This window comes from Arvicanthis niloticus, chromosome 1 (assembly GCF_011762505.2).
Source record: "Arvicanthis niloticus isolate mArvNil1 chromosome 1, mArvNil1.pat.X, whole genome shotgun sequence".
NCBI lineage: Eukaryota > Metazoa > Chordata > Mammalia > Rodentia > Muridae > Arvicanthis > Arvicanthis niloticus.
Window position 1 is genome coordinate 27,034,859 of NC_047658.1, and position 19,304 is coordinate 27,054,162.

The 19,304-nt window shown below is 36.8% G+C and overlaps 1 protein-coding gene across 5 annotated transcripts in view; it reads left to right on the forward strand.

Moving 5' to 3' along the window:
• The window catches only part of Luzp2 (leucine zipper protein 2), a 356,272-nt gene that overhangs the window by 168,148 nt on the left and 168,820 nt on the right, over positions 1 to 19,304 (forward strand). For 4 of the 5 annotated variants that reach the window (XM_034524880.2, XM_076935101.1, XM_076935108.1 and 1 more), the window contains exons 2-3: positions 2,394 to 2,511; positions 15,755 to 15,825. In XM_034524880.2, coding sequence (XP_034380771.1) covers positions 2,394 to 2,511; positions 15,755 to 15,825 — 189 coding nt within the window. The remainder of the gene's footprint in view (positions 1 to 2,393; positions 2,512 to 15,754; positions 15,826 to 19,304) is intronic. The other variant, XM_034524889.2, reaches the window with a different exon arrangement.

The window sequence follows — 19,304 nt, forward strand, 5'->3', positions numbered from 1 at the left end:
AGCTCTGCCCATTTGTACCCTGTAGAGTTACAATGTTTGAAACTAGAAAGTGGTGATTAGTTGAGTAAAATTCCTGGCTATATTTCTCTAATTAATTGTATCTTGCTCATAATTACTGTTGCATGTACTGAACAATAGACTGTTTAACGGCCTGAGGTGCATTTTCTCATGAAGGTTTGAAACTCTTTATATAATAATAAAATTAAAAATGATTGCAAACTATATTAAAATATCAAAGGAAATGATGCTCATAATTTAATTTAATAAAAATCATAAGAAACAAGCAAAAGCAATATTGAATACCTATACATGTTATATAGAAGAAGCAGTAGACTATAAATTTTATGGAACGCATGATGAATATTTCGCTCTAAACTCATAGCCAGATCAGCACTCTTGTTCCGAAGTCGGGATATTTTTAGAGAAGTGGCTGAGACAGGGAGCTCTGAGTTGACTGATAGACCACTTCCATAATAGTATCTTGCCCTTGAAAGTGATTTATTATCTTACTGACTCAGTTATTTCAACTGTAAAATAGGGCTAGCAGGAAAGCCTACCTCCTGGAGTTCTTTTGAAAATGGAATGAGTTCTATCATCTCTCATGCAAAACAATGTCAATGTGTTTTATTGATCAATTTGATGTATAATATACTATATGATAATCTGGGGCCATATTTATTGTATAAATGAAACCACAGACACGAAATGACACTGTACATTTGGGTGAACCTGAGACGGACTCTTATTATTATTTTGTTATTTGATTTTTGTCAATCTGACCTATGAACTCTGGTGACACTCTAAGTGTATGATTATTGACTAATCATTTTTTGATCAGGTCTGTATCCGGGTCATTGAGGAATAGTGTGCTTCTTAACCATGAACCACTCCAATTTCCTTTTGACAATAAGAAACTGAAGGGTAGTAAACACCTTTGTTTAGCAAATTTTTTTTTAAAAAGGCAAAAATTGTTACTGAAACCTACTCTAGATGAACTAAATTTGCTAAACACTGAACTGATAAACTCTACAGTGCCAATTTTTCTTCTATAATTCTGAAGAAGACCCAGGAGATTTATTAAGAACTTTTTCAGGAATAAAGACATTACTCATTTTTAAAACCTCATTTTTTTGCATTGGGGGTCAAAGCTTTGCATAAACTACAATTTAACACAAAAGTGTCTGTGAAGCCAGTATCTTTATTGTTGTTGTTGTTACAGACAAACTAACATTTAGAAAGGTTGGTACTCATTTCTGAATACAACCACCTTGTACTGTAGACCGCTCTATGACTTCTTGGTGAAGAGCTAGTTCCAAAAGTTGCTAAAATCTGAAACACAGCATCATTACTAATAGTCATATCCATCCAAAGAGTACATAAAAGCAAAATAATTTACAAGAGCAGGTTTAGTATTGAATTTATTATCTCTGATATATGAAAGCCAGGCCTATGCTTGAGTCTTACTCCAAAGACTAGTGTGTCTTTCCACACTCTTTCTCCATTTTCTTGTTAGCAACCAGATTTTTACTCTTTCATCAGGACTTCACAGCTGACATTTATTCCTTTAAATAACTTTATTGCCACTGATAATTTACAAGCACTTTCTCCCTTTTTCTCACTAATTCATATTTACTATTATATATCTTTTTTGTTTTCTTAGGAAGTCTTCTTTAGACATTTTTGCTCTTAAGTGTTCCAATTAACCAGTCTATTAGGCATAGGATTTGGGGGAGGGGGAGTTGGTTGGTTTTTGTTTGTTTTCAACTAGAAAATACTTTTTTTGCCCCACAAGCTCACAAATACACACAGACAAATCACACATATTTCATGATAAGCTTTGCCTTGTATATAAACTTCATCTTTTTGTCCAAGGCTCACTAAAATTTCTGCATTCATCTCCTGACTTTCATGATGGTTTTCCTTTCTGTATCATGCCTTTAAAAAGAAATAGTGGTTCTTGGACATATTTGAAAGAGGGTCCATTTCCCTCAGGTTTTTTTTTTTCCTCTGTGGAACAAGGATGAAATCAGAGCCGCTGCTTTCTATCTGGCTCTACCCTAAAGTGTATTTCTTAGCATAAAAACCTACCTAAATTTCTGGGATTATTTCCCCAAACTCCTTCTCTTGCAACAAATATTAAATCCCTAGAAAAATATAGTAACATTAGGGAAACTATCTCCTTTCTAAATTAAACCTGGTAAACTAAATTTGCGTCAATAGAAGTAGTCTTGGGAACCCTCAGTCTGACTAGTTCTCTCCATACATGAAGTCTTTAATATAGAAATGCCCATTAAAGTTTAAGTCTAGTTTCCTGAAACTCTCGGGCTTTCTAGTTATGCCTGAGGCCAGAAGGAAATGTATAGAGGGCTCTCACACCTTTTTCTCTGTGTTAGACAGGACTATGAAGAGCTCCAGAAGCAGCTGAAGGAAGTCTTTAAGGAGCGTAGCACAGTCCTGCGGCAGCTGACAAAGACATCCAGAGAACTGGATGGGATCAAAGTCAACCTTCAGGTGAGTTGGACACTAATGTTTTCAGCAGCAGAGGAGTCCATTCATCCCCACTGGACTGATATGCATTTTTAAACAATTTTCTCTACATCTCTGGGCTACACCACTTTAGTTATTATTTATTATTATTTGAGCTTTGAAATGAAATAGGCTTTGAAATGGTCCAGAGACCTGCAGTTTCCAAACATTAAAAGGAGAAAACTGTGTGTTTGGCAAAAAGCCATCAGTTCCTCCCAGGTTCCAAGATCAATTTGACCCCTGTGTTCTTCTTATTATAAAATGATGGAAAGGTATTGTAGGACTGAGATATTTGGAAGAGAATTTTAGATTTTCCCTAGGACAGCTCTAAAATATCTTTTGAACAACTTCTTTATAGAAATGGATAAATGTCACACAAACATACTACCATGTTTAAAACAAGACAAAACAAAAGAAAGGTCTATTTCAGATAAAAGAAAAATCTTTTGGGGCAGTTGTTTTTTGGTTTTTCAAGACCAGGATTCTCTGTGTAGCCTTGACTGTCCTGGAACTCACTCTGCAGACCAGACCTGCCTGCCACTGTCTCCCAAGTGATGGGATTAAAGGCACATGCCACCAGCTCCCAGTGAAAAATCTTTTAAAAACATCTGATAGTAATTTGTTTTTTCACATAACATACATTTTTATTAAATTAAAAAATATTTTTATACAATATATTCTAACTAAGGTTTCTCCTTCCCTGACTCCACCAGGTTCTTACCTACCTCTCCTCCCATTAAGATTTATCCCTTCTGTCTCTTGGGAGGAAACAAACTGAATCTAAAGAGAATAATAAAATAAAGTATAATATAAATCAAGCTAATCAGAATAAGTCAAAAACAAAGAGAAGGGAAGGGGCCACAGGAAAAGCACAAGAAACATGGACACATGTCCAACCCCACAGGAATCCACTAAAAACACAAAACCAGAAGGCACAATACATGCACAAAGGTATAAAAAAAAAAATTATGAGACTCAACATTCTGATGGAAAGAACAGTACTTTGATGTATGACATTTCACATTGGATCCACTGAGTACCATATACTAAATTCCTTAGTGGCATTCCATGATGTAATTCTTTTAATAAATATAGGAGATGGTACACTTGATATTGATTGCATAAGCAATATTGTCTAGAGAAAGTTATTTGTTTTGGAAAGTCACTAAGGACTCTAGAGTTTAACTGTAAGATATTTTGCTTCAGAGCCTTTCCACATACCACAGAAATTAGGCTGTATATTATCTTGATCCTCAAGGTCTTCCTGACATGTTGATGCCATAATGTTTTGATGACACAGTCAGCCACTAATTCATTGACTTTGGTCCAGCTCATCTGTTGGGTTATTTTTCCATAGCTCATTTTTAATTTATACATAAAAACTAATCTTTTTATAGCTGCCAATGCAGTGTTTAGAACAAGCATACAGGCAAGTAATGAGCAGTTCCTGCATTTGAACTTATCATTTAAACTCATAATGCAGAAGTTGTGCTACATGTTGAAAGAGTGAAGATTAGCCATTGTGCTGTAGGACATGGTGACAGGTAGAGGGATTAGGTAGTTCATGGGAAATAGTGCTATGCATCCAGGCATCAAATTTCTAAAAACTAAATAGGAGGATTCAAGAGGTGACAGATTGATTTGTTTTATTCTTAAGCCAAGACACAGATTACTGAGAAGAAAATTAACAGAAAAACAAGCCTGGGAGGAATAATCAAGACACCTGTCTTTTCTTGGGGGAAAGAACAACTGGCACAGGAGTATATCATATTACCAGCATATGGTGAAATGCCCTGGAGTGGTCAGTGATTAGTGTTCCCAGGACTGCTTCCTAAATCCAAGTGTCTCCTTAAAAACTAGAATGTTGCTTAAGAAAAGTTTTTATGGCACTATATTTTTTTGAAAGGATAAAAATCTTCCCTGAAATGTTGTTAAAACTTTGAAAATGTTTTTTTTTTTTTTTTTTTTTTTTTGGTTGTTGCTTTGTGGTACATTATACATATGATGTTTTCCACTGTTTATCTTGATACATTTTTTGAGCAAACTCTCCACAAAATTAGCATGATATTGCTTTGATCATAAGATGAAGAGCAAATACTTAAGTAGACCACAAGATGTGGGTAAGTCATTTTCATAAACAAAGGGTGACATTGGATTTCAAACTTAAAGTAAATATATAACTATGTGTTGTGTGACCTTTCCTAATAAAATATGAACAAAATGTCTATGCATCCTAAATAGAGAACTAGCAACAGCCTGTAGAAACTATCCCACCTAATGTATGACAACGAATAGTACTTTGATGCCTGACTTTGCACATTGCATTCACCTACCATATACTAAATTCTTTGGTGGCATTGTATGATATCATTCTTTTATATAAATATAGAAAATGGTACTCTTGCATTTTTTCTTGGTGAACTGATGAGTTAAATTGGAGTTAATTACAAGCAGCTACCCTCTCTCACCAACCTTAGGCAAATTCTGTTATTTTGTTTGTTTGCTTTTAAGATGCATCTGTAGCTTTTATGCTGGCTTTGAGCTTGCTATGGAGTCAGTGATGAATACATACTTCTGATTCTCATGCATCCAGGTCCTCAGTGTTGGGATCACATTGTGCATCATACTATGTGCACTTAAGTAGTACTGGAGCTGGAACCTGGTGATTTCCACATGCTAGGCAGGTACTCTACCAGCTGCTGAGCTGAAGAGCTGAATTTAAAAAATGTCCTGTCTTCAATAAGATGATGTTATTAGGCCCAATTTTGGGTAAATAGGTTGAAAGTAATCGCAGTCACTCTGAATTCAAGATAACAGGCATGTACTGTCCAGATGGCAGAGTGCCTCAACACATCAAACATGTCTTTCTTATATATTTATTTTATTATTTTATGTTAAAACATTTATTTTTTATTAATGTTGTTTTTTATTATTTCTTTTTTTCAAAGTTTTTTTTCATTTATTAGATATTTTATTTACACTTCAGATGCCATCCCCTTTCCCCATTCCCCCCCCTTAGAAAACTCCTATCCCATGCCCCCTTTTCCTTTTTGCATTTATACATTTTTTTGAAAAAATGTTAATCATAGGCTTTATAAGTTTGGTATTGTTCAATCAGAGGTGTAACCCACTACCCAACCTAGATATAACAACTATCTTTGACTGGTGGAGATACATGAACATCTGCCTCCCTGTCTCCCCCTCTTTCTCTCTTTCATCACCTAGCTTCTCCTCTCCTTCTTCTTCTCCTCTTCTTACTCCTTTTCTTCCTCTCAGTACTCCTCCCACCTTAGCTCCTCCTACACATCACCCTTCCTGTAAAAATGAAACTTTTCTCTCAAAATACAATTAGACCATAATTATGCCAATTTGTACCAGTGAGGTACAAGATAATCCTACTACACAGTCCAACATTTTGTTGACTAACCAGCACCTCTGTCATCTATCCTGACTAAAATATTAGTTCTGAACCTGGCTTTAGGATGAATGTCAGCTGACGACAATCCACTCAAATCTTTTCTCTCAAGGTAAATAGCTATAAGTTTTCAACCCCGTCAGAAATCCAGAATGACTGAGTTAACTATAATTGTGGGAAGCACAAAGCATAGCTTCTAAAACTTAGCCAATTTATAGAGACCTCTGAACACCTGGACACTTGCTCTACTTCAAAACGTTGGAGCATCTGTTCTTCTGCCTTCTGGCCCAGGATCATCTGACAGACCTTAGTGCTGCAGAATTATTAAGGGCTGATTATTCTGTCTAGGCAGATATAATCAGTCGACTATTCTGCAAGTGTGTCCTTTTCTGGACAGTAATTTGTCTGTAGAAAGAAAGTGGCAATTCTTGCCTAGTGGCTGTCTCACCACAACTGGAGTAACTCCAAGGATGCTCAATTTCTTCTTAGAATTCAATATAGGAAGCTGTCCAGAGCAGACAGTTCTCTAATGAAAATGAACATTAATACAGGAATGTTTGTCATGTCAATTCTAAGGATTTCTGATGTTTTAAAAACCAGCTATCCATGTAAGGTAATCTGGACTGTTGCCTGTTAACTCCACTCAGCTATTTCTAAATAAAACATAGAGAACACCCTTATAATAAACTCCAAGTCATGAATTTGCTATAGTCCCTTAACTCATAGGCTGACCATCTCAAATCAGTTAAAAATAGTTAAAGAAGGACTGGGTCTAAGCTTTGTATTCCTAAATGTGTTATACTGGTACAATGCCTATGAGAGTAACAATATTCATCTCACTCTTATATCACTAAGAAGCTCATGTCAATGAAAACCTTAAAATTTGTAAACAAAGTAAATTGGTGCCATTTAAGAATTTATATCTTCATCTTCATATTAATTATACAGATTTCTACTAATAGGTTATGGCTATGCAATAAACCCTAGCTAATCCTATCTATTCCAACAAAACCACTACTTTTCCCTAGAGAGACAGCCCAACATTTACCACCTTAGTCCCCAAGCCCAGGGAATAGGGGCGCTGACTCATCATTAGCTTCTTCAAACTGATTATGGGCGTTGAGATATTAGAAGAGGAGTGGGGGGAGAGCAAATTGAAAATCCTCGGATGCTGTGTCTTCGCTGCCTCCAGATGGAATTCCCGGACCTCAGAGGTTTGAGCAGGTCTGCCCGGCTTGCTTGTTGAGTAGATACACCGAGGCTGATCATTCTGCAATATACAATTCTCAAAGCAAATTTTAGTATCAAGATAGTTTTTTTTTTTAAAGAGGGCTGACATTTTGTTAAGAATGTTGGTTCTAACCGCTTTTCCAGTTTTTTCCCTCTTTTATTGGATATAATATTTACATTTCAAATTTTATCCCCTTACCATATTTCCCCCACCACCCAGGTCATCCCATCCCCCCTCCTCCTGCCTCTATGAAGGTGTTTACCCACCTACCCCCAGCCCCCCTCCCCACCCTAGATTCCACCCCCCCTCACTGCTCAGCCTTCAGGGTACCAATGACCTTGTCTCTCACCTATGCCCAACAAGGCCATCCTCCCCTACATATACAGCTGGAGTCATGTGTCTCTCCATATGTGCTCCTAGGCTGGTGGTTTAGACCCTGGGGAGCTCTGGCTGGTTGGTATTGTTGCTCTCCTCACGGGGCCACCAACCCTTAAGGTTCCTTCTATTTACTCTCTAACTCCTCCATTGGGAACCTTTGATCAGATTAATGGATAGCTGTGGGTATCTGTCTCTGGGTATGTCCGACTCTGGGGGACCTCTAAGGAGACAGCCTTATCAGGCTGCTGTCAGCTTTCCCATCTTGACATCCCTCTCAGCGTCTATTTTTGGTGACTGCCCATGGAATGAATACCCAGATGGAATGGTCTCCCTACAACCCCCCCTTCAGATTCTGACCCACACTTTGTCTCCATATTTACTCCCTTGGGTATTTAGTTACTCCTTCTAAGAAAGACCTAGGCATCCTCACTTGTTCTGTCTTCTTCATGGGCTTCATGTCATCTGGTAGTTGAATCTTTGTTGTTTCAAATTTTCGGGCTAATCTCCGCTTATCAGTGAGTAAATACCATGTGTGTTCTTTTGTGATTGGGTTACCTCACTCAGGATGATATTTTCTATTTCCATCCATTTACCTAAGAATTTCTCGAATTCATTATTTTTAATAGCTGAGTAATATTCCATTGTGTAAATGTACCACATTTTTTGTATCCATTCCTCGGTTGAAGGGCATCTGGGTTCTTTCCAGCTTCTGGCTATTATAAATAAGGCTGCTATGAACATAGTGGAGCATATGTCTTTGTTATATGTTGGGGCATTTTCTGGGTATATGCCCAGGAGTGGTATAGCTGGGTCCTCAGGTAGTGCTATGTCCAATTTTCTGAGGAATCGCAAGACTGACTTCCAGAGTGGTTGTACCAGTTTGCAACCCCACCAACAATGCAGGAGTTTTCCTCTTTTTTCACATCCTCGCCAGCATCTACTATCACCTGAGTTTTTGATTTTAGCCATTCTGACTGGTGTGAGGTGGTATCTCAGTGTTGTTTTGATTTGCATTTCCCTGATGACTAAGGATGTTGAGCATTTCTTAAGGTGCTTCTCGGCCATTCGTGTTTCCTCAGTTGAGAATTCTTTGTTTAGCTCTGTACCCCATTTTTAATGGGGTTATTTTGTTGTTTGGTGTCTAATTTCTTGAGTTCTTTGTAAATATTCGATATTAGCCCCCTATTGGATGTAGGATTGGTAATGATCTTTTCCCAATCTGTTGGTTGCCGTTTTGTCTTGTTGACAGTGTCCTTTGCCTTACAGAAGCTTTGCAATTTGATGAGGTCCCATTTGTCGATTCTTGATCTTAGAGCATAAGCCATCATCAGTGTTCTGTTCAGAAACTTTTCCCCTGTGCTTAGGTATTCGAGGGTCTTCCCCAACTTTTCTTCTAATAGTTTCGGTGTATCTGGCTTTATGTGAAGGTCCTTTATCCACTTGGAGTTGAGCTTTGTGCAAGGGGCTAAGAATGGATTAATTTGCATTCTTCTACATGTTGACCTCCAGTTGAGCCAGCACCACTTGTTGAAAATGCTGTCCTTTTTCCACTGGATGGATTTAGCTCCCTTGTCAAAGATCAAGTGACCATAGGTGTGCGGGTTCATTTCTGGGTCTTCAATTCTATTCCATTGATCGTCCTGTCTGTCTCTGTACCAATACCATGCCGTTATTATCACTACTGCTCTGTAGTACAGTTTGAGGTCCGGAATGGTGATTCCCCCAGAGGTTCTTTTATTGTTGAGAATAATTCTCGCTATCCTAGGTTTTTTGTTATTCCAAATGAATTTGTAAATTGCTCTTTCTATCTCTATGAAGAATTGATTTGGAATTTTGATGGGTATTGCATTGAATCTGTAGATCGCTTTTGTCAGGATAGCCATTTTTACTAAGTTAATCCTGCCAATCCAGGAGCATGGGAGATCTTTCCATCTTCTGAGATCTTCTTCAATTTCTTTCTTCAGAGACTTGAAGTTCTTGTCACACAGATCTTTCACTTGCTTTGTTAGATTCACTCCCAAGATAATTTATTTTATTTGTGGCTATTGTGAAGGGTGTCATTTCCCTAATTTCTTTCTCAGCCTCTTTATCCTTTGAATAGAGGAAGGCTACTGATTTGTTTGAGTTGATTTTATATCCAGCCACATTGCTAAAGTTGTTTATCAGGTTTAGGAGTTCTCTGGTGGAAGTTTTAGGGTCACTTATGTATACTATCATATCATCTGCAAATAGTGAAATTTTGACTTCTTCCTTTCCTATCTGTATCCCTTTGACTTCCTTTTGTTGTCTAATTGCTCTAGCTAGGACTTCCAGTACTATATTGAATAGGTAAGGTGAGAGTGGGCAGCCTTGCCTAGTCCCTGATCTTAGTGGGATTGTTTCAAGTTTCTCTCCATTTAGTTTGATGTTGGCTACTGGCTTGCTGTATATTGCTTTTTACTATGTTTAGGTATGGGCCTTGAATTCCTGATCTTTCCAAGACTTTTAACATGAAGGGATGTTGGATTTTGTCAAATAATTTCTCAGCGTCTAGTGAGATGACCATGAGATTTTTTTTCTTTGAGTTTATTTATGTAGTGGATTACATTGATGGATTTCCGAATATTGAATCATCCCTGCATTCCTGGAATAAAGCCTACTTGATCTTGATGGATAATTGTTTTGATGTGTTGTTAGATTCAGTTTGCAAGAATTTTATTGAGTATTTTTGCATCAATATTCATAAGAGAGATTGGTCTGTAGTTCTCTTTCTTTGTTGGGTCTTTCTGTGGTTTTGGTATGAGCGTAATGGTAGCTTCATAGAATGAATTGGGTAGTGTTCCTTCTGTTTCTATTCGATGGAATAGCTTGAAGAGGATTGGTATTAGGTCTTCCTTGAAGGTCTGAAAGAATTCTGCACTGAAACCATCTGGCCCTGGACATTTTTCGGTGGGAAGATTTTTAATGACTGTGTCTAGTTCTTTAGGAGTTATGCGACTGTTTAGATGATTTATCTGCTCCTCGTTTAACTTTGGTACCTGGTATCTGTCTAGAAAATTGTCCATTTCATCCAGATTTTCCAATTTTGTTGAGTATAGGCCTTTGTAGTAGGATCTGATGATTTTTTAAATTTCCTCTGTTTCTGTTGTTATGTCTCCCTTTTCAGTTCTGATTTTATTAATTTGAATGCTGTCTCTGCGCCCTTTGGTTAGTCTGGCTAAGGGTTTGTCTATCTTGTTTTTCTCAAAGAACCAGCTCCTGGTTTTGTTGATATTTTGTATGGTTCTTTTTGTTTCAACTTGGTTGATTTCAGCCCTGAGTTTGATTATTTCCTGCCGTCTACTCCTCTTGGGTATACTAGCTTCTTTTTGTTCTAATGCTTTCAGGTTTGCTGTCAAGTTGTTAATGTATGCTCTTTCCAGTTTCTTTTTGTGACCACTTAGAGCTATGATTGTTCCTCTTAGTACTGCTTTCAATGAGTCCCACAAGTTTTGATATGATGTTTCCTCATTTTCATTTAAATCTAAAAAGTCTTTAATTTCTTTCTTTATTTCTTTCTTGACCAAGTTATCATTGAGTATAGCATTGTTCAGTTTCTAAGTGTATGTGGGCTTTCTGTTTTTTGTCCACGTCAAAGAGGAGTCTTAGTCCATGGTGGTCTGATAAGGTACTAGGGATTATTTCAATCTTTTTGTATCTGTTGAGGCCTGTTTTGTGACCAATTTTACGGTCTATTTTGGAGAAGGTACCATGAGGTGCTGAGAAGAAGGTATATTCTTTTGTTTTAGGATGAAATGTTCTATAGATGTCAGTTAAGTCCAATTGGTTCATAACTTCTGTTAGTTTCATTGTGTCTCAGTTTAGTTTCTGTTTCCATGATCTGTCCATAGCTGAGAGTGGGGTGTTGAAATCTCCCACTATTATTGTGTAGGGTGCAATGTATGCTTTAAGCTTTAGTAAAGTTTCTTTTATGTATGTGGGTGCCCTTGCATTTGGGGCATAGAAGTTCAGAATTGAAAGTTCCTCTTGGTACATTTTTACTTTGATGAATATGAAGTGTCCTTCTTTATCTTTTTTGATTACTTCTCGTTGAAAACTGATTTTATTTGATATTAGAATCGCTACTCCAGCTTGTTTCTTGGGACCATTTGCTTGGAAGATTGTTTTCCAACCTTTTACTCTGAGGTAGTGTCTGTCTTTTCCACAGAGGTGCGTTTCCTGAATGCAGCAAAATGTTGGGTCCTGATTGCATATCCAGTCTGATAGTTTACTGGAGAATTTTTTACTGGAGAATTGAGTCCATTGATATTAAGAGATATTAAGGAAAAATGAATGTTGTTTCCTGTTATTTTTGTTATTGGCAGTGGAGATATGTTTGTGTAGCTACCTTCTTTTACGGTTTTTGGAAGATTACTTTCCTGCTTTTTCTAGGTTGTAGTTTCCTTTCCCTCCTTGTGATGGAGTTTTCCACCAATTATCCTTTGAAGTGCTGGATTTGTGTTGAGATACTGTGTAAATTTGGATTTGTCATGGAATATTTTGGTTTCTCCATCAATAATGATTGATAGTTTTGCTGGGTATAGTAGTCTGGGCTGGCATTTGTGTTCTTTTAGGGTCTGTATGATATCGGTCCAGAATCTTCTGGCTTATATGGTCTCTGGTGAGAAGTCTGGTGTAATTCTTATAGGTCTGCCTTTATATGTCATTTTGCCTTTTCCCCTTACTGCTTTTAGTATTTTTTCTTTGTTTTGTACATTTGATGTTTTGGCTATTATGTGGCGGGAAGTATTTCTTTTCTGGTCTAAACTATTTGGAGTTCTGTAGGCTTCTTGTATATTTATGGACAGCTCTTTCTTTAGGTTAGGGAAGATTTTCTCTATAATTTTGTTGAGGATATTTACTGGTCCTTTAAGTTGGGAGTCTTCCCCCTCATCTATTCCTATTATCCTTAGGTTTGGCCTTCTCATTGTGTCTTAGATTTCTTGTATATTTTGGGTTAGTAGCTTTTTGTATTTTGCATTTTCTTTGACAGTTGTGTCAATGTTTTCCATGGTATCTTCTGCACATGAGATTCTCTCTTCCATCTCTTGTATTCGGTTGGTAATACTTGTGTCTATGACTCCTGATCTTTTTTTAAGTTTTCTGTCTCCAGGGTATTCTCCCTTTGTGATTTCTTTATTGTTTCTACTTCCATTTTTAGATCCTGCATGGTTTTGTTTAATTCCTTCTCCTGTTTGGTTGCATTTTCTTGCAATTCCTTAAGGGATTTTTGTGTTTCCTCTTTAAGGGTTTCTATCTGTTCTTTGAGAGTGTTATTTATGTCTTTCTTAAAGTCCTCTATCATCATCATGAGAAGTGATTTTAATTCTGAATCCTGCTTTTCTGGTGTGATAGGGTGTTCAGGGCTTGCTATGATGGGGGAACTGGGTTCTGATGATGCCATGTAACTTTGGTTTCTGTTGCTTACGTTCCTGCGCCTGCCTTTTGCCATCTGGTTAAATCTAGTGCTACCTGTGCTTCTGTCTCTGATTGAAGCCTGCCTTTCCAGTTATCTCGCTTGTGTCTGGTCTTCTAGGGGTCCAGATGTCTCTGTGATTTTTCCAGCTGCACTGATTACAGTGGTATCTCTAGGATGCCTCAGGATATGGTGCCTCCAAGGTGGCAGTCCAGCTAGGTGTCTGCTGTTCTGGGTGCAGTGTCTCCTCTTGGATATCTCAGGATATGTTGTCTGACGCTCTGAGTTCAGCTGTTCCTCTGTGGCTCTGGGTTGAGTGGACCTTCCAGTGTGTCTCAGGTAGAATCCAGGGTCCACACAACAGCAGACCTGGCAGAGTTCTGGTCCAGGCCTCAGATCCAGGAGATGGGCCGAAGGGGGGTGCTAGCTAATGCTGGCTGTGGGATCCGTGGAGCTTCCAGAATGTCTCCGGCGGGATCCGGGGTGCACACACCAGCAGGCTGGCTGGGGAGAGGTCTTTATTATTTCTTAAAAGTATTTCTTTGTTTGTCTATTTAATTTTGTATGAATGAATGTTTTGCCTGCACATATCCTGGACAACATTTGCATGCAGTACATGTGGAGGCCAGCAGAGGGTGTTAGATTTCTTGGAACTGGAGTTACAGATAGTTGTTAGCCTCCTTGTGGATGCTTGGAACTAAAACCTGGTCCTTTACAAGAGGAGTGCTCTTAACTACTGTCTCCAGGTTCTGCTTAATTTTTTGTTTGTTTGTTCTGTATAATCATATTGTTTTTAATGTAAGGGAAAAAAGCAGGAAATCTAACTTTTCAAGGCAGATTTCCAGGCTATCACTCTTCATAACTTTCATTCATCCTGTGTGGAAAGAGAACATAGGTTGATCAATAAGTATGCTAGGTAATTAGTTGGAAAATATACCTTCCTATCACTAACAGAGTCAAAATCATCATGAAATAACTGTATACTGGATGTTGCTGAAGACAAAGTAACTATGTGAAATAGGTCTTCCACAGGTTATCCCCTTGCTGTCATCTATCTATCCATAGGTTTCTTATTGCTGAACTATGTGTGTAGCCAGTTATTAAATTATAGCTTTAATTACACACTTTACTTACTTATATCCCTACTGCTATGTCTAGGTTGTTTCCGTTGTTGTTTTGTTTTGTTTGTTTTAAACAATTTTTTGTAGAATCCTCTGACTTTTCAGTCTGCATTTTCTTCAAAACACCCAAAATGTAGATGATGTTCAATAATCTGTAACACATTTTAAATGTCTTTCTACTTCCTCTCATCTGAGTTAACTCGTAAATGAAAATGTCCCCCTTGTGCATTTTATAACTATTTTATTAAATGAAGAGATCATAGGGCTGACTTTTTAATCTATCCAAGTGGATCCATGATGTACATTGAACAATCAATCTTCTGATTGTCGAGATTTCCCACTTTAATTTCTTATACTACCCTCTTTGTCTGTTAGGAGAAACTGTTTTCCCTAAATACATAGAGCACTGCTTACTAGATACTTCCTAGAGAGACTCTCAATTGGTCCTTGTCAGCTCATTCCCTAGGTATATTTGGTAAAGCTAACACTGTATTAAAGTTCTCTGTTGAACACCAGGCTGAAACACTCTTCAGGCAGCAGCATGCTTTACAAGTCTTTGCATAATTCAGGGTAGGTGTCTGCTAAATAAACATTAAGGAACAATACACTCACTGTGACACTGTTGTCATTTTCCAACATTCACAGGTACTCTGTAGAAACTGTTATTGCCCCTGTATTTAAACTTTTAATATCAAATATGACAGGTTACATTATCAGGTTACTTAGTATAAATAAGAAAGTTATTAGGGAAGGTTTAATATGGAAGATTCTTGTATCAGAAGAGCTAGGGGAACATTTCTGGTCTAATTTATGGCCTCTGAATGTTTAAGTTACAAGTACATAAGTAATAATGACTGGAGCATCATATATTATTTTCTTAATACCTATGTATAATGACAAGTCATAAAATCACGTGGTCCTTTATTTTTATGCATCCTAACACATTACTTAGAAATAAGACATAGATATGAATGAACAAGCATGTGCATTTGACTGGTTTCAACTTCAATCAGGTTATTCCCTGACCTATGCAGACAAGCTTTCTATGAGGCCTTTCACCTGTTGTAACAATACAAGAACTGATTCAAATTATAGAACAAACATTAAAGAAACCAGAGAAGGTATTTTTTAATTTTATTTATAAAGAGACTGAGGAGTACCTGAGATAGTTCAGTGGGTTAAGGTGCTTGCCAATTAAGCCTGGTGGCTAGAGATTCATGTTTGGAGCACATGTAAATCTGGAATAATATTAACTGCACAAAGCAGTCCTCTGTCCTGCACACTTGCACCGTGCCATGTTTGACAACACACACATTATGTGAGCACACAGACACACACCAAAAATAAACATTTTAAAGATTTTCTTTAAAAAGAAAATGAGGTATGTACAGGTTATTACTCTTTTCTCCAATATCTGGTGAGCCTGAGCTGAAACCTATTTCTGTACTAAGAGGTGAACGTGTCCTACTGTGCATCAGGAACCCCTGTGTGCAGCCTTGACACCATCAGTACTCAAGGGGACTAATTTTTATATCTTCATTCAATAAACCAACTGCCTTCAAACCTGATACTAAATATAGACAATATTAATACAAGTGAATGGCAATGTTTTATCTTACTAAGGTATCTTTTCCTCATTTCTCTTTCAGTCTTTGAAAAATGATGAGCAATCTTCTAAAAGTGATGTTCAGAAGCTTCTGGAGTTAGGCCAGAAACAAAGGTAAGAAGGGAGTTCTACATTAGTTTCTATTCTTTTTATGTTCCTTCAATTTAATACTTCTTCCCTACCCCCACCCCTCTATTTTTACAATACTATTAAATACAGTCAGGGAGTATATCAAAACCCACTGCAATGCATCAACTTATCTTCTTGTGTACACTTGGGTGCATATGAGATTTATAGTGGACTTTGTGTAAATAGTTCTCTCATGCCATAGATCTACATTTCAGTCAGGAACTGGGCAAATTAGTTATGCTAGAAGCAGTTAAATAAATTGCTGAGACTTATTTTCTTGGGATTTGAATTAAAAACTTTTTTCAAATTTAATGTTCACATAATTCTATGCTAGCTTTGTGATCAGGAGGCAAAAAAATATATTACACATATCAAATAACGAGTTTCTGATTTTTAGCCCTGTCATCAGCCTTGGTCTCCACTGCTGATCTTACATATTAACTCTGAAACCTGTCATTGACATTGACATGCTTTCAGGTTAGGTCAATAATGTGGTTAAACTATCTGTGGCATGCATTACTCTTTATTATCTACAATGATGAGTTTTTGCTTTTCATTATTAGATGTTAATATTAAAATAATTTTATATTTTTGTTTTATTGTCTTTTTTTCACAATTTATTTTAGCAACTACAATGAGCTATAGGCTTGGCGATTTATCACCTCAGCCACCTACTGTCTGGGTGATGTTTAGACTGGACTTTTAACCTCTGTGTGTTTTGGTTCATCTGCAAAACAAAGGTAGTTATCTTCATAATGGTTTTATTAAAAAAAAAAAGAGTTTGAGTGAATCTAAAAACATTGACCTCTTAGAAGTGGGGCATTTAATAATCTTCCCATTTTACTGCGGTGGTTGAAGGGTTTGGAGTTGGTAGAATTTGGTCAAAATGATAAGATTTCATTTTTTTTAAAGTAAGTTTTTAATACCTATTGAACAACAAAGTAATAATCCAACAATGTATTTTCTTTAGAAAAATATGTCAACAAAAGCATAATTGTTGGTTAAAATAAACTAAGAATTGTGGAAGTTATTACTTTGACAAATGATTTCATAATAAATGATTTCAACAAAAAAATTGAAAGAAAAAACAAAAATAATCTGAATAATTCAAATCAGGTGTCAGTGATTAACAAAGCTGGAGAGAACTGGGTTTGAGGCCAAATTTATTAAGGGGTGCCCCAGAGTAGATCTCAGTGTCCAACATTGAGACCTCATAGTGGGTAGCTCTGCAGTGAGGGGAACATATAATTTCAGGAGAATGGTTATGCCAGCTCCAGTTAGGATGAAAAGATGTCAACAGTAGGGAAGCCATATTTTCTAGAAAACAGGGAAGACTGGGAAATGAAGACTTAATTTTGTTAGAATCATATTGTGTCAGAAAATTTAACCTTTATCATAGGAAGGTACAGGTAAGGTACCTGAGAAAAAGTGTAGTACTTTGCTTTGACTTAGGTATCTGTGTCTGTTTATAATAATATGTGGATGCCTTAGGCCAACTAGGAGAATGGCATTAAGTCTACATAATATATTTAAGTAATTATCTACACTTCTGCATTACACACAAGTTTTCAGATGACAGAGCATCTGTTCCAATAAAAAGATGAGCTAAAGCAGATGTGCTGGTACTGAAATTTCAGAGTTTTATACAAAGTTAGAAAACTTGTTGAAAATAAATAACTCACTTTGTGTCTACCATTAAAATCAGCATAAAAATCTCAGTAAATTTTATCCATAGCAGCAGATAACTTCTTCAAACAAAAATTGAATGAACTGGAGTTCCCTTCATGAACAAATAACTAATTAGTAGAGTATTTCTATATATCTGGAACAAATTTTATGTGAATCTAGAGGACATGAGGTATCTATCTATAGCTATATGAAAAGGTAAGAAGGTAGTTATTTGTAACAATAGAGACTAAAAAATATGTGTATATGAGTGTATGTGAAAGAGGTGGAAGAAAATAATAGATTGTAAATTGCTGATAAGTACCTGAAAATGACATTAACAGATATATGATAGGTGAACCTATATTGACTTTTGAATACTCAATTTTTATTGATTTTAGAAATATATAGCAGCCTGGAGAATATCCTCAGAAGACCCTTGGATTGATAGAGTGATATTAATCAACACCATATCATTACTAAAATGATAGAAGCAGAGAAATGACCCTGGGGGTGTCCTGAAATGTGTTAAGAGTAAATGGGAAAACACACTTTGTTCTCTCTGCTGTGTAGAGGGAAAGGTTATTAGAGGCAACAAAGAGTATTGACCACTGGAAGATTGGGGAGTGGCAAGCTTTTTCCTCTGTAAATTACTGATCGATATACCAGTTCATCACCACCTGAAATTCATGTCTTGCTGAGAGAGAAATATAAATGAACACTACACAAAGAAGCTTCCCAATGCTTGCACAATATGGAAACCTATACTAATATAGCCAAGCATATGAACAATCTCACTGTGTCACAGGACCCACCAGTTCTTAGAACTAGGGATTTAGTTCTGTGCCAAAGACGCTGTGAAGCAGCCAGGCCTAATTGTGTGGTCAAATCCTCTTGAAGCAAGCAAGCCCGGAATCATCTCTCTCATAGCATAGAAACTGTAAGTCTGTGAGAACAGTGGGCTGATGTAGGAAGACAGAAGAAAACGTGGTGACAGTTGGTTAGTAGGTGTGAGGCCTACCTGTCCATCACACTTAGTAGCTACACTCTACATAGATATGCACAAAATTCTCTGCTTCCACCAGCTTAAAATGTTATATTTATTTATATATGTTTGTGTATTTTATTTTATTGCATAAGTGTTTTGCTACAAGTATCTATGTGTACCACGTGCATACCTAGTTCCCTTAGAAGTCAGAAAAGGGCAGCTTGTCTCTTAGAACTTGAGTTATGGATGGTTGTGAGTCACAGCATTGGTGCTGGGAACTGAACCTCAGTCTTTCCGCATGAGGAACAAGTATTTAAACTACTAGCCTTTTCCCTCTAGGCCTTTCCTCCAACTTTTACTAACAGGTATCATTGATGTTTTGTCTTGTTCCCTATTCAGATCTAGATACCAGAATACAAAATATTTTTATTCCCTCATCTTGTATAATATCATTTTATTAAATATATTATTCATTGTTTGAAACCAACAATGGATAGTTTGAACATGAAATCTAGAATAAAAAGTAAGTTATTTCATTGAACATATAATTCATATTTCAAACATGTCATTGAAGACCATTTTCTTCCTTCCTTCCTAGAGTGCTCTTCCCTCCCTTTTACTCTCTCAGTAGAGGTAGTATAATGCTTTCCTACAGGTGAGCCTGCACCCCTTTGTACACCAGTTTTTTATAAGCCTCAGGTATCATACTTTGATTAGATACCATCTTTTGATTTGATAGATAATATATGTATGTATATCTATTGTATATGATATTTTATGTTATTTTGTCATTAATATTTATATATTATCA